The sequence below is a fragment of the Pelodiscus sinensis genome, chromosome 14, assembly GCF_049634645.1.
Source record: "Pelodiscus sinensis isolate JC-2024 chromosome 14, ASM4963464v1, whole genome shotgun sequence".
Classification (NCBI taxonomy): domain Eukaryota; kingdom Metazoa; phylum Chordata; order Testudines; family Trionychidae; genus Pelodiscus; species Pelodiscus sinensis.
The window spans coordinates 39,243,789-39,257,468 of record NC_134724.1 but is presented as its reverse complement, the minus strand read 5'-3'; the positions used below and the strand labels follow the sequence as shown (position 1 = coordinate 39,257,468).

The 13,680-nt window shown below is 46.8% G+C and overlaps 1 protein-coding gene across 4 annotated transcripts in view; it reads right to left on the bottom strand.

Moving 5' to 3' along the window:
- CCDC33 (coiled-coil domain containing 33) overlaps nucleotides 1-13,680 on the bottom strand; it is a 225,859-nt gene that overhangs the window by 139,743 nt on the left and 72,436 nt on the right. For all 4 annotated transcript variants that reach the window (XM_025183619.2, XM_025183621.2, XM_025183622.2 and 1 more), the window contains exons 6-7: nucleotides 4,086-4,177; nucleotides 3,505-3,625 (exon numbers count right to left, since the gene is read on the bottom strand). In XM_025183619.2, the coding sequence (XP_025039404.2) occupies nucleotides 3,505-3,625; nucleotides 4,086-4,177 (213 nt within the window). The remainder of the gene's footprint in view (nucleotides 1-3,504; nucleotides 3,626-4,085; nucleotides 4,178-13,680) is intronic.

The window sequence follows — 13,680 nt, the reverse complement described above, 5'->3', positions numbered from 1 at the left end:
TGAAGAAAATCATTTTTGGCTGAATGTAGAAAGGGACAGAAGTGACACTGCTCTTCATGGGGAGCAGTGTTTAATCCTCCAGCTACACCAGACTTTTTGCCTTAAAAACTGCCCACCTTCTATTTCTATTTTATCTCATCTCAACTGGCCCCATTTCCATTGTATTCAAGCACCTGCCAATAACCTCTGAAGAGTGGAAGTGCTGATGTCCCCTTTGTGCAGATGCAGAATTGAGACACAGAAAAACTCAAGCCCAGATCCTCAAAGTTAGGTACCTAAATCGCATTGAGGATCTTAACCTGAGTGACTTTGCTGAGATCCCATAAGGAATCAGTGCAGAGCAAGGAAATGACACAGAGACCGTCCAAACCCAGATCCTTTCAGCAGCAGGTAATTTACTTTAAAATTCGGCAGAAAACCAATTATTTTAATGAATGGAATGCACTAGTGATGCTTCCAATAGCCCACAGCCAAGTGGGTATTTAGCATGTTGGTGGCTCCCCTAAGTAATATTTTATTTATAATTTTTCCTGAATGTGGTGATAGAATGTATTCACTCCTCAGCATGTTCCAAGGCCCAAGGAAAATTCAATGAGAAAGCAAGCAAGAAAGGTTGGTAGGAGGTAGGCAGGCATTGCTGTGCATGTGGTATCTGCTCTTTAGAACTTTTTCAAACGTGTCTACAGAATTAGCTTTTCATGTACTACTGTTGCTGGCTGCGTTGTGTCCATACATGCCCCAAGGTTGGCTGCTCAAGCCCCATCAAGCCAAGCAGGCTTTAGATGTGAGAGTCTTTACCACAGAAACAACAGACTCTAACGTAGTCTGGGCCTTGCAGGTTTGATTCAGTGAGTAACTTGGGGTTCCTCTGCATAGCGAGGAGAATCCCACAGCCGCAAATCTCAAGCTCACATCTAGAGAGTTTGGTTTGCAGTACTGCAATAAAAACAGCTCTGTAGGGGTTTGGGTTGGGCTCTAAGGCTCCTTGTCATGGGGTCCTGCAATATATCCCAAGCGAATAATTCTGTGGCAAACATCCCTGTGCAAACAACCAACATGACTGGGGCTGGACTCCCAACTAGGCACATGTCTCCCCAGGGCAGGGACAGGTGTATTGGACTCCTAAGCAGAGATATTTGCATCAAACCTACATCCGAGGTCAGAGCTGAGCACAAAGTGACCCAGACTTCTTACTTCCCTTTATTCCTGTAGCTAGTTTGAGCTCATTCTGTGCCTTTGCCTTTCTAATCTTGCCCCTGCATTCCTGTGTTGTTTGCCTATATTCATCCTTTGTAATTTGTCCTACTTTCCATTTTTTATAGGACTCCTTTTTTATTTTTAGATCATGCAAGATCTCGTGGTTAAGCCAAGGTGGTCTTTTGCCACATTGTCTATCTTTCCTACGCAGTGGAATACAGTAAAACTCCAGTGGTCCAGCGTCCAATGATCCGGCACGCCTGATGGTCCAGCACCATCTGGAACCCAGAAGTGCTCTGGGTAGCCGGACAATTGGAGCTGCTCTGCCCCCGGCTTCTCCGCTTCAGCCGCTGCTGAAACTGACCAGGGCTGACTTCCACTTTCAAATTCATGATCACTTTCACCCGCGCTGCCTTCCACTTTCAAATTCTCAAATGTCCTGGAAAGCCCAGCCGGATCTGGCTAGAAATGGCACTGTCATTTCCTTCTCATGCTGGGACAGCCTCGCAAATGCTAGCACAGCACAGCAGCAATGTCCCCTTGTTCTCCCAGCATGTAGATGGCTCGCTGGGTGCTTTGCCAGAGGGCAGCCAGGACTGCTTCCAATGGCGTGTGGTTTCTGGGTTGGGTAGGGTAGGAAGCTGGAGCCCGGAACATTCTCTGAGCTCCAGTGCGGTGTGTGCCACTGCCCGGCAAGCCTCTATCAGTCCCCAGAGCACCACTGTGCGGCCCCCTCCCTCCTCCTGCAGGACACCTCTGCCACGCACGGTCCGATCTGGCCACCTCTTCTATCCTCCTTTGTAGAGCAGCCACTGGAAGGGAGTGCCAGCAGGTGCAAGAGCGCACCCCGTGTGGCTGCCGCTTGACTCCAGCTGGAGCTGGGGCCACTCACAGTGCTATTTTTACTAGCGTGGTCCTGGTCCTCATGGGTGGCCCCGGCTCCAGCTGGAGACAAGCAGCAGCCACACAAGGTAAGTTCCAGCTGGGGCAGCCTCACTTCAACAGGGAGAAGTGAGTGCCAGGAAAAGAGGGGCTGAAAGGAGAGGTGGGCATGAGGATGGCAGTGGCTAGAGCAAGTCATGTGTGAGGCACAGAGGGGCGTGAGGAGAACTAGGGCAGAGGGTAGTGAGGAGGTGGGCACCAGGGAGAAAGCTGGCAAGGAGGACAGGGGCAGTGAGGGAAGGGGGAGGCACCAGGAAGGTGCAGGGATAAGGGGAGGTGCAGGTGTCAGGGGATTCTGGGGGTGAAGAAGAAAGGCAGACATGAAGGGGAGGAACAGGTACCAGAGGAGAGAGGCAGGGCAGATAGGTAGAGGGAGGTGTTAGGGGAGGATGGAGAGAGGTAGCTACAGATGATCAGAGTGGGCACCGGGGGAAGAGAAGTGCTGGTGCAGGGGTCAAAGAGAATGGGAGGGAGCAGGTCCCCAAAGGACTGAGGGGAGAGAGAAGGGCAAGAGCCAGGACAGAAGAGGAGGGTGAGGGGTGGGGGGTGGGAAGCACCAAGGGAGGTTGGGAGACATGGCAGCAGAGGGAAAAGGGACAGGTTTATAAGTTATTTATTCATAGCTTGGGTGCCACAGTGGCACACTTCCGAACAAGTGCACATGAACTCAATAAGGGTGCACAAGACAACTCACTCCACTCATGGGAGGAAAATCTTAGCGGGAATACTTCCCCCAACCTCTCCCCCTGATATAATGCAATGCAAGTTGGGTTAATGCATTTGCAGGCTAGTTGCATGGGGAGTACTGTGGGGGCCAACCCATCCCTACTGGTAGAGGACCTGTAGAGAGACTGAGCCATCCATCTGCCGTCCGGACCTGGAATCTCGAGAGGTGTGTTGCTTACCGGGAGCTCGAATTCAGGTCACATGACACCCTTTACTTCCGGTCATGTGTCCATCTTGACCCCTGGAGTACTACCTCCAGAGGTGGGATTTCTTGTGGCAGGGGGCATGGCTAGTGGAGGGCAGGGGCATGGCTAATGGGTCCCTAATTTTAGTTCAGAAAATATGGTCACCATAGGCATGGAGGGCTGCATTACATACCCATACCCACCAGTCAGGCCTTACTTCCAGTTCCTGCCAGATAAGACTCAATTAGGTTGCAGCATAGTAAAGGATGAAGAGTATTAAGGAGGATGAATGCTTTACTAACACCTGATTCCATTTCTAAACTCTACGCAGAACTGCCTTTGGCACCAGCTTCCCTGTGAGGTGATCCACATCCTATCTTTAGTACTGTAGTGCATAGCACCCTTCTACAATCTGGCAGGAGCAGGAATTCTTACAGACAGATTGCTCCCCTACCTGAGGATATCCTTGGTTGGTGACCCGAGGGACATCGAAAGCCACCACGGAGGGGTCTGGGAACGTCACCGTGGTTAATTCAACTGCAAGAGAGCCAGGAGGCTGCATCTTCATGGCTTTTCTGTGAGGACAGGAAAAGGGTGATGAGGTATTCTGCTAAACATGCCAACATGGTAGGTGACTGTGCTGTCCCTCTGTTGATTCACAAAGTGTACACACACATGGAGTAGCTTTCCCCTTTGCTCTACCCTGGCAAATAATATTTAGTCGTCTTACCCATCTTAGAGGTGAGTTAGAGCTTTTTTGGCAGGGTATGACCTGGGAACAGATGACATGTAACACGCCGACTATGAAGAGGCAATAAAATGTGACTACTGAACAGATATTTTCATAGTCAACATAGAACCATGCTTTAAAATCTTGCTGCTTCCATCCAAACCCAGGCTTCTGCAGTACAGAGTGTACAATACAAGCACTAACACTTCCAGCACACCCTGCTATACATTCTTGTGTCCATGCTGGCAGCTGCTGGGCCCTTTGTCCCTGTCTGATTGGCAAGGTGCCCCCTGCCCTCTACTCACCTGTACGCACTGAAGTTGTTCACCACTCTGGCAATGGCTATGATAGGGCCTGGGGGATCTGCTAGAGGATTCTTCATTCCCTGGAGGAAAACCTAAAAGCCAAGGGAAAAACAAGCACCAGTTAGCAGACATGGCTCCAGGTTGGCAAGGAGATAAGGGTGCTGCCAGGAACACTATAATGCAGCCAGTGTAGCACAACTCCTGGTTTAGCTCAAAGTGGGCAGAACTCAGCCAGTCCTTGGGAATCATGAATTGTGCTACATCAAGCTCTACAAGGGGTGGCTACAGAAAGATCCTTTTGGCGTGTCTAAACTGCTAAATGAATTTGAGACTAGTTTGTTAGATTCCCACGGCAGCTCTGAACTGCTCTCTTTCCAGGCCCTGCTGCCCATCTCTGTCCTCATTGAGTGCACAGTGAAATGACACAGAAAGCATTGTGTGACATCAACAACACTTATCCTGTCCAAGTTCAGGATTATGATTTCACTGGCCTGCAGTGCATTGGCACTGCTACATGCAGGGCCAGCACTGGAACAGCAAGGGACATATGGGCTGAGCTGGCCAGCAATGGAACAGCAGGCCAGATTGAGGGACACAGGCAGAGCCTGCCCAGCACCCACCTTCTTTCTACATGGCTTCTCTGAACGTGGGTAGAGCCCTATCAATTTCACAGTCCATTCTGGTCAATTTCACAGCCACAGGATTTTAAAATAATACATTTCATGATTTCAGCTACTTAAGTTTGGAATTTCACACTGTAACTATAAGGGTCCTGACCCAACAAGGAGTTGTAGGAGAGTTGGGGGGGAGGGGGTCACAAGATTATTGTAGGGAGCCATAGGATGTATCGGAAGAGGCTTGTTGCGGATCGAGTAATATGTGGTAAAACAGGTAGTTATGAGCTTGGCCACATGTTGGGAGGACATTGCTTTGCTCTTGGTGCGGTCCGCTACAGAAAGCAATAAACAGTTCATTTTCCTCCAGCTCTTGGTTCTATCTATATAAAAGGCATGTCAAATGTCCAACCTGTGTAATCGCGCTTCCCGCGGTGAAGCATGGGGAGCCGGGTAGAACGAAGAGAATACAATTGGCTCATTAAGGTGGAATGCAGAACATACTTTCAGAATAAAGGGTGGATGAGGTCTGAGTATGACTTGATCCTTGGTAAAAAGGGTGAACGGTGGTGTTGACATCAGTGCCGCTATTTCACTCACTCTACTGGTGGAAGTTATAGCTAAGAGAAAAACAACTTTGAGTGTCAGCAATTGAAGGGACGTGGTGGCCAGCGGTTCAAATGGAGGCTGGATAAGGGTATCCAAGACTAGGTCTAAGTTCCACGTCGGTGGTGGGGTCCTATGTGGTGGATTCAAATTAGTAAGGCCTTTAAGGAACCTTCTCGTAGTTGGATGTGAGAACCCCGACCTACCATCCACGGAGTGACGGAAAGTGCTAATTGCAGCAAGATGAACTTTGAGGGATGGAATGGAAAGACCCCCGTGGCTGAGGGATAAGATATAGTTAAGTATGTGCTGGACAGATGCAGTCTCCGGGGTGAGTCCATTAGTAGAACACCATGACGTGAACCTCCACCACTTAAACTGGTAGGTCGTATGAATAGCATCTCTCCTCCTGTGCAGGAGGACGTTCTTCACTTGGTCTCAACAAGCCTGTTTGGACGGACTGAACCAGTTACAAGCCAAGCAGTCAAATGCAGGGTGTGTGGCTGCAGGTGGATGAGGCGCCCTTAGTCCTGCGTCAATAGGTCTGGCAGATTCCGCAAGGTATATGAGTTCCAGAGGGATATTCTGTGCAGGAACAGGAACCACGACTGCCTCGCCCAGGCTGGGGCTATGAGAATCACTGTGGCTTCATCCATCCTCAGCTCCCAGACTAATGCACTACACAGCGCATTAGTGGAAGGAGGTAGACAGCCCGTGGTGGGGAAAGAACAAGTTAGGAACTACTTAGAAAAGCTAAACATACACAAATCCATGGGTCCGGATTTAATGCATCCGAGGGTACTGAGGAAGTTGGCAAATGTCATTGCGGAGCCTTTGGCCATTATCTTTGAAAACTTGTGGCGATCTGGAGAGATCCCAGATGATTGGAAAAAGGCAAATGTAGAACAAACTGAACAAAACATACTGAACAAAAAGCCAATACTTAATTGTGTGAACACAAGGAATAATACTAAATGTGAAGACTTTGCCAAAGCCTTTGCAAAAAAGCGGGACGAGAATGCACATGTAGAATCAGTTGAAGAAACATGGCAAATTCTTCGTAGCGCTATTTATGAAGCAGCCCATAAAGCTTTTGGAGAAAAACAGTCTTCCAGTAAGGAATGGCTTGAGGAAAATGCTGACAGATTGATGCCCCTCCAAAAGCAGAAGAACAAAGCATATCTTGAATACATAAAGAATCCATACGACAGCGCAAAGGCCAAACTACAGCATGCAAATGGCCTACTCCAGAGAGAGATCAGGCGCTGCATAAATCAATACTGGATAGATATTTGCAGTAATATCCAGGTTGCCTCCGATATAGGAAATGCAAGAGCCATGTATGAAGGCCTTAGGAAAGCTTTAGGTCCCAACATTACTAAGATTGCTCCCTTAAAAACTAAGGAGGGTATCTCAATTACAGATAATAGCAAGCAAATGGCCAGATGGATGCCAAGATGTACAAGACCAAAAGGACAAGGCTAGATGAATAAGACCAAAAGGACGCCCTAAACTCCATTTCAAGGACTACTGCAAAGCTGCTTTGGTAAAGTTTCAGATAGACATTGATAGTTGGGAAAACCTGGCAATGGATAGAAATACTGGGTGTCAACGCCTCCGCCAAGGACAAAAGCACGACGACAAGACTTTGGCAGAAAACCAGAACAAGAAAAGAAAGAAGAGGAAAGAACGGATGATGATAACTAACACTACTACAACATAGAGCTGTACCTACTGCAGCCAAACATGCCTCTCTCGCATTGGCCTATTGAGCCACACAGAACATTGCAAAGAGTGGCCTGTTTAATGCTGCATCCTACCATCTTTGGAGACGTATGGAGGCCATGATGATGAGTGCCCATCTATAAATAAGGGAAGAAGGACAATCTGTGTAACTACAGATCAGTCAGCCTTATCTTGGTTCCCAGAAAAATCATGGAGTGGATCCTCAATAAATTCATTCTGAGGCACTTAGAAGAGAGCTTCTATGATGAGGTAACTGGCTCTCTGGATATGGGAAAGTCAGTGGATGTGATGTACCTTGACTTTAGCAAAGTTTTTTGTACCGTCTCTGTCGGGGGGCCCCGCCCTTGACGGGGGTTGCCACCCCCCTCCGAGGCATCATCCAACCAACTGGGGCTTCGGCCCAAAGCGTGATGCCCCCTTTTAGGGGAAATACGGCCTCCCGGCCTAGTCCACAGTTCAGTGCCCCTGTGCTAGGGGAAATACGGCCTCCCGGCCTAGTCCACAGTTCAGTGCCCCTGTGCTAGGGGAAATACGGCCTCCCGGCCTAGTCCACAGTTCAGTGCCCCTGTTCTAGGGGAAATATGGCCTCCCGGCCTAGTCCACAGTTTACAGGCCCAGAGGCCTAGTCCACAGTTCAGTGTCTGTTACCCCGGTCCCCACTTGCCAGGGTCTCGGGCAGCAGGGGTAGGGGGGCCCGGGCCCTCCCTCTCCACCGGGCCCCGACCCAGGGCCTTAGTAGTGGCAGGTGGTTCCCACCACTGGCTCGGCGGGGGCTCCTCCCCGCAACGCCCCGAGCCCTCAGAGGCTTCTACAGCTCCCTGCCCTGGGTCAATTCCTAACCTCTGCTCTCGGCCTGCCGCAGTCCCACCTGAAGCCTTCCTATGTACAGTTGCTATATGTGCCGGGTTGGGCTGTGGTACTGATTGATTTGGCTCCAGTGCTGGTGCTGCCGGCATGGGCGGCTTCGGTGCTGGGGGGTGCTGGCATGAGCAGTTTCCAACTGGGGCTGCCAGGATGGAAGGCATTGGTGCCGTGTGCGGTTTCAGTGCCGAGGTTGCCGGTGCTGCAGTCTCTGGTGCTGTCACGCTTGGCACCGACATAATGCTCAGTGACGGTGGTTCCACGTCCACCATCTTTTTTATGTTTAGAAAATGCTCCTGAACAGGACCTGGAGGTGCTGGGTTTGGTACCCGAGCTTAGCTTGCTACTCGGGGCCGAGGGCAGCGAACATACTGGAGACACTGTTTTCTTTCTCACAGGGTCTGCCCCCAGGGAGGACGCCCTCCGCTTCTGAGGAGGTGGCGAGGGAGACACTGCCTCTGCAGGCTGAAGCGTCTTGTCAAACAAAAGAATACGCAGGTGCATCTTCCTATCATGCAGAGCTCTGGCTGTAAGTTTAGTGCAATCAGTGCACTTTTGAGGGATATGGCCCTTACCCAGGCACCAGATGCAAGAGGAATGCCTGTCCGAGGCCAGCATCACATCTCAACAGAGATCGCATTTTTTTAATTCGGGCGAACCCAGCATTCCCTTTCCTTTCATTTTGTCTTCTCTTTTCTCTCCTTTTTTAAAAACTGTTTAACGATAACTGTGAACAATATATAATGAATAAAGTTTTTTTTGAAACTAGAACTAGACTACAACTACTACTACTAACGCAACACAATAACAATCCTAACACTACCTAATACCTACTTTAGGTCTCTGAGAAAGAGAGTAGAGGAGATGAGGGAAGCTCCTTCTGTGACCTGAGGCAGTTGAGAGGAACTGGTGGGAGCCAGAATGCGCACGAGACAAAAGGCGCAAATACAGTGAGATCACAACGCGTATGTGCGAGCCGGCTGACTATGGCTGTTCAAAATCTCCAGATTGTGGTGCTGGGACGGGGTCCAACACCTATAGTGGAGCATCCACGGGGACCACTCGAAAAAGAACATTCACATAAAAAAGAATCTAATAGACTCATAGACTTTAAGGTCAGAAGGGACCACTATGATAATCTAATCTGACCCTTTGCACAATGCAGGCCACAGAATCTCACCCACCCACTCCTGGAATAATCCTCTCACCTATATCTCAGATACTGAAGTCCTCAAATGATGGTTTGAAGACCCCATGATGCAGAGAATCCTCCAGCAAGTGATCCGTGCCCCATGCTACAGAGAAAGGCAAAAAACCTCCAGGGCCTCAGCCAGTCTACCCTGGAGGAAAATTCCTTCCTGACCCCAAATATGGTGATCAGCTGAACCCTGAGCATGTGGGCAAGACTCACCAGCCAGACACCCAGGAAAAAGTTCTCTGTAGTAACTCCTATCATCCCACCATTGGTCTATTTACCACCGTTAGTGAAAGGTCAATTATTTGCCAAGATCATGTTATTCCATCAAACCATCCCCTTCATAAATCCATCTAGCTTAATCTTGAAGCCAGATAGGTCTTTTGTCCCCACTACTTCCCTTGGAAGGCTGTTCCAGAACTTCACTCTTCTAATGGTTAGAAACCTTCATCTAATTTCGAGTCTAAACTTCCTGATAGCCAGTTTATATTCATTTGTTCGTCTGTCCACATTGGTATTGAGCTTAAATATTTCCTCTCCCTCCCTGGTATTTATCCCTCTAATATATTTGAAGAAAACAATCATGTCTCCCCATAGCCTTCTTTTGGTTAAGGTAAACAAGCCAAGCTCCTCGAGTCTCCTTTCATAAGACAGGTTTTCCATTCCTCTGACATCAGAAAAAAGCAGACAAATAAACAGTGACAAGTTTTTAAAGTGCTTGTACACAAATGCTAAAAGTCTAAATAATAAGATGGGTGAACTAGAGTACCTCGTCTTAAAGGAGGATGTTGATATAATAGGCATCACGGAAACCGGATGGAGTGAGAACAATCAACGAGACACAATCATTCTGGAGTATAAAATATATCGAAAGGACAGAACAGGTTGTGCGGGTGGGGGAGTGGCACTATATGTGAAAGAAAATTTAGAATCAAATGAAGTAAAAATCTTAAATGAATCAACATGTTCTACAGAATCACTATGGATAGTAATTCCCTGCTCTAATAAGAATATAACAGTAGGGATGTGTTATTGACCACCTGACCAGGACAGTGGTAGTGACTATGAAATGCTAAGGGAGATTAGAGAGGCTATCAAAATAAAAAACTCAATAGTAGTAAGAGATTTTAATTATCCCCATACTGAGTGGGTACATGTCACCTCAGAACGAAATGCAGAGACAAAATTTCTCGATAGCTTAAATGGCTGCTTCTTGGAGCAGCTGGTACAAAAACCCAGAAGGGGATAGGCCATTCTCGATTTAGTCCTGAGCGGAGCACAGGATCTGATCCAAGAGGTAAATATAACAGGACCGCTTGGAAATAGTGACCATAACATAATAACATTTAACATTCCTGTGGCGGGAAGAACACTTAAGCAGCCCAACACTGTGCCATTCAATTTCAGAAAGGGGAACTATGCAAAAACGAGGAGGTTAGTTAAACGGAAATTAAAAGATATAGTGACTAAAGTAAAATCTCTGCAAACTGCGTGGAAGCTTTTTGAAGACACCATAATAGAGGCCCAACTTAAATGTATACCCGAAATTAAAACAAACATTAAAAGAACTAGAAAAAAGCCACCATGGCTCTTTTACACTCATGTAAAAGAAGCAGTGAGAGATAAAAAAGACATCTTTTAAAAAGTGGAAGTCAGATCCTAGTGAGGAAAACAGAAAGGAGCATAAACACTGCCAAATTAAGTGTAAAAATGTAATAAGAAAAGCCAAAAAGGAGTTTGAAGAACAGCTCACCAAAAACTCAAAAGGTATAACATTTTTTTTAAATACATCAGAAGCAGGAAGCCTACTAAACAACCAGTGGGGCCCCTAGACAATTGAGATACAAAAGGAGCACTTAAAGATGATAAAATCATTGCAGAGAAACTAAATGAATTCTTTGCTTCAGTCTTCACAGCTGAGAATGTTAGGGAGATTCTCAAACCTGACCTATCCTTTGTAGGTGACAAATCTGAGGAATTGTCAGATTGAAGTGTCATTAGAGGAGGTTTTGGAATTAATTGATAAACTTAACAGTAACAAGTCACTGGGACCAGATGACATTCACCCAAGAGTTCTGAAAGAACTCAAACGTGAAATTACGGAACTATTAACTATAGTTTGTAACCTATCCTTTACATCAGCTTCTGTACCCAATGACTGGAAGATAGCAAATGTGACGCCAATATTTAAAAAGGGCTCTAGAGACGATCCTGACAATTACAGACCAGTAAGTCTAACATTAATACCTGGCAAATTAGTTGAAACAATAGTCAAGAATAAAATTGTCAGACACATAGAAGAACATAATTTGTTGGGCAAAAGTCAACATGGTTTCTGTAAAGGGAAATCATGTTTTACTATTCTGTTACAGTTCTTTGAAGGGTTCAGCAAACATGTGGACAAGGGGGATCCAGTAGATATAGTGTATTTAGAGTTCCAGAAAGCCTTTGACAAGGACCCTTAACAAAGGCTCTTACATAAATTAAGTTGTTATGGGATAAGAGGGAAGATCCTTTCATGAACTGAGAACTGGTTAAAAGACAGGAAACAAAGGGTAGGAATAAATGGTAAATTTTCAGAGTGGAGAGGGGTAACTAGTGGTGTTTCCCAAGGGTCAGTCCTAGGACCAATCCTATTCAACTTATTCATAAATGATCTGGAGAAAGGGGTAAACAGTGAGGTGGCAAAGTTTACAGATGATACTAACCTGTTCAAGGTACTTAAGACCAAAGCAGATTGTGACGAACTTCAAAAAAATCTCACCAAACTAAGTGATTGGGCAACAATATGGCAAATAAAATGTAATGTGGATAAATGTAAAGTAATGCACATTGGAAAAATAACCCCAACTATACATACAATATGATGGGGGCTAATTTAGCTACAACTAATCAGGAAAGAGATCTTGGAGGCATCGTGGATAGTTCTCTCAAGACGTCCACTCAGTGTGCAGCGGCATTCAAAAAAGCAAACAGGATGTTAGGAATCATTAAAAAAGGGCTAGAGAATAAGACAGAGAATATCTTATTGCCCTTATATAGATCCATGGTACGCCCACATCTTGAATACTGCGTAAAGATGTAGTCTCCTCATCTCAAAAAAGATACACTGGCATTAGAAAAGGTTCAGAGATGGGCAACTAAAATGATGAGGGGTTTGGAATGGGTCCCCTATGAAGAGAGATTAAAGAGACTAGGACTCTTCAGCTTGGAAAAGAAGAGACTAAGGGGGGATAAGATAGAGGTCTGTAAAATCATGAGTGGTGCGGAGAAAGTGAATAAGGAAAAGTTATTTACTTGCTCCCAAAATATAAGAACTAGGGGCCACCAAATGAAATTAATGGGCACCAAGTTTAAAACAAATAAAAGGAAGTTCTTCACACAGCACACAGTCAACCTGTGGAACTCCTTGCCTGAGGAGATTGTGAAGGTTAGGACTAAAACAGGGTTTAAAAGAGAACTAGATAAATTCATGTAGGTTAAGTCTATTAATAGCTATGAGCATTGATGGGTAAGAAACGGTGTCCCTGGCCTCTGTTTTGTCAGGGGGTGGAGATGGATGGCAGGAGAGAGATCGCTGTTCGGTTCACTCCCTCTGGGGCACCTGGCATTGGCCTCTGTCGGCAGAGAGGACACTGGGCTGGATGGACCTTTGGTCTGACCCAGTATGGCCGTTCTTATGTTCTTATATTTCTAAGGCTACTATCAAATCCCCCCTCACTCTTCTCTTCTGCAGACTAAATAAGCCCAAATCCCTCAGCCTCTCCTTGCAGGTCACATGCTCCAGCCCTTTAATAATTTTGGTTGCCCTCCACTGGACCCTCTCCAATGTGTCCACATCCTTTCTGTAATGAGGGGGGCCCAGAACTGGACGCGATACTCCAGATGTGGTCTCCCCAGTGCCGAATAAAGGGGAATAATCACTTCCCTAGATCTGCTGGCAATGCACCTCCTAATGCACCCCAATATGCCATCAGCCCTCTTTGCTACAAGGGCGCACTATTGACTCATATGCAGCTTCTCATCCACAGTAATTCCCAGCTCCTTTTCTGCTGAGCTGCTACTTACCCAGATGGTCCGCAGCCTGTAACTATGCTTGGGATTCTTCCAACCAAGATGCAGGACTCTGCACTTGTCCTAGTTGCACCTCATCAGATTTCTTTTCGTCCGATCCTCTAATCTGTCTAAGTCACTCTAGACCCTATCCCTGCCCTCCAATGTATCTACCTCTCCCCCGGATTAGTACCATCCACAAACTGGTTGAGGGTGCAATCCATCCCCTCATCCAGGTCATTAATATAGATGTTGAACAAAGCGGCCCCAGAACTGATCCTTGGGGCACTCTGCTAGAAACCAACCACCAGCCAGACATCGAGCCGTGAATCACTACCTGTTGATTCCAACAATGTAGCCAGCTTTCTATCCATCTTACTGTCCTTTTATCCAATCCATATTTCCTTAACTTGCGGGCAATACTGTGGGAGACCGTATCAAAAGCCTTGCTAAAGTCAAGGTATATCACATCCACTGACTTCCACATATCACCTCCACATTGGTGCTGCATGTCACAAAA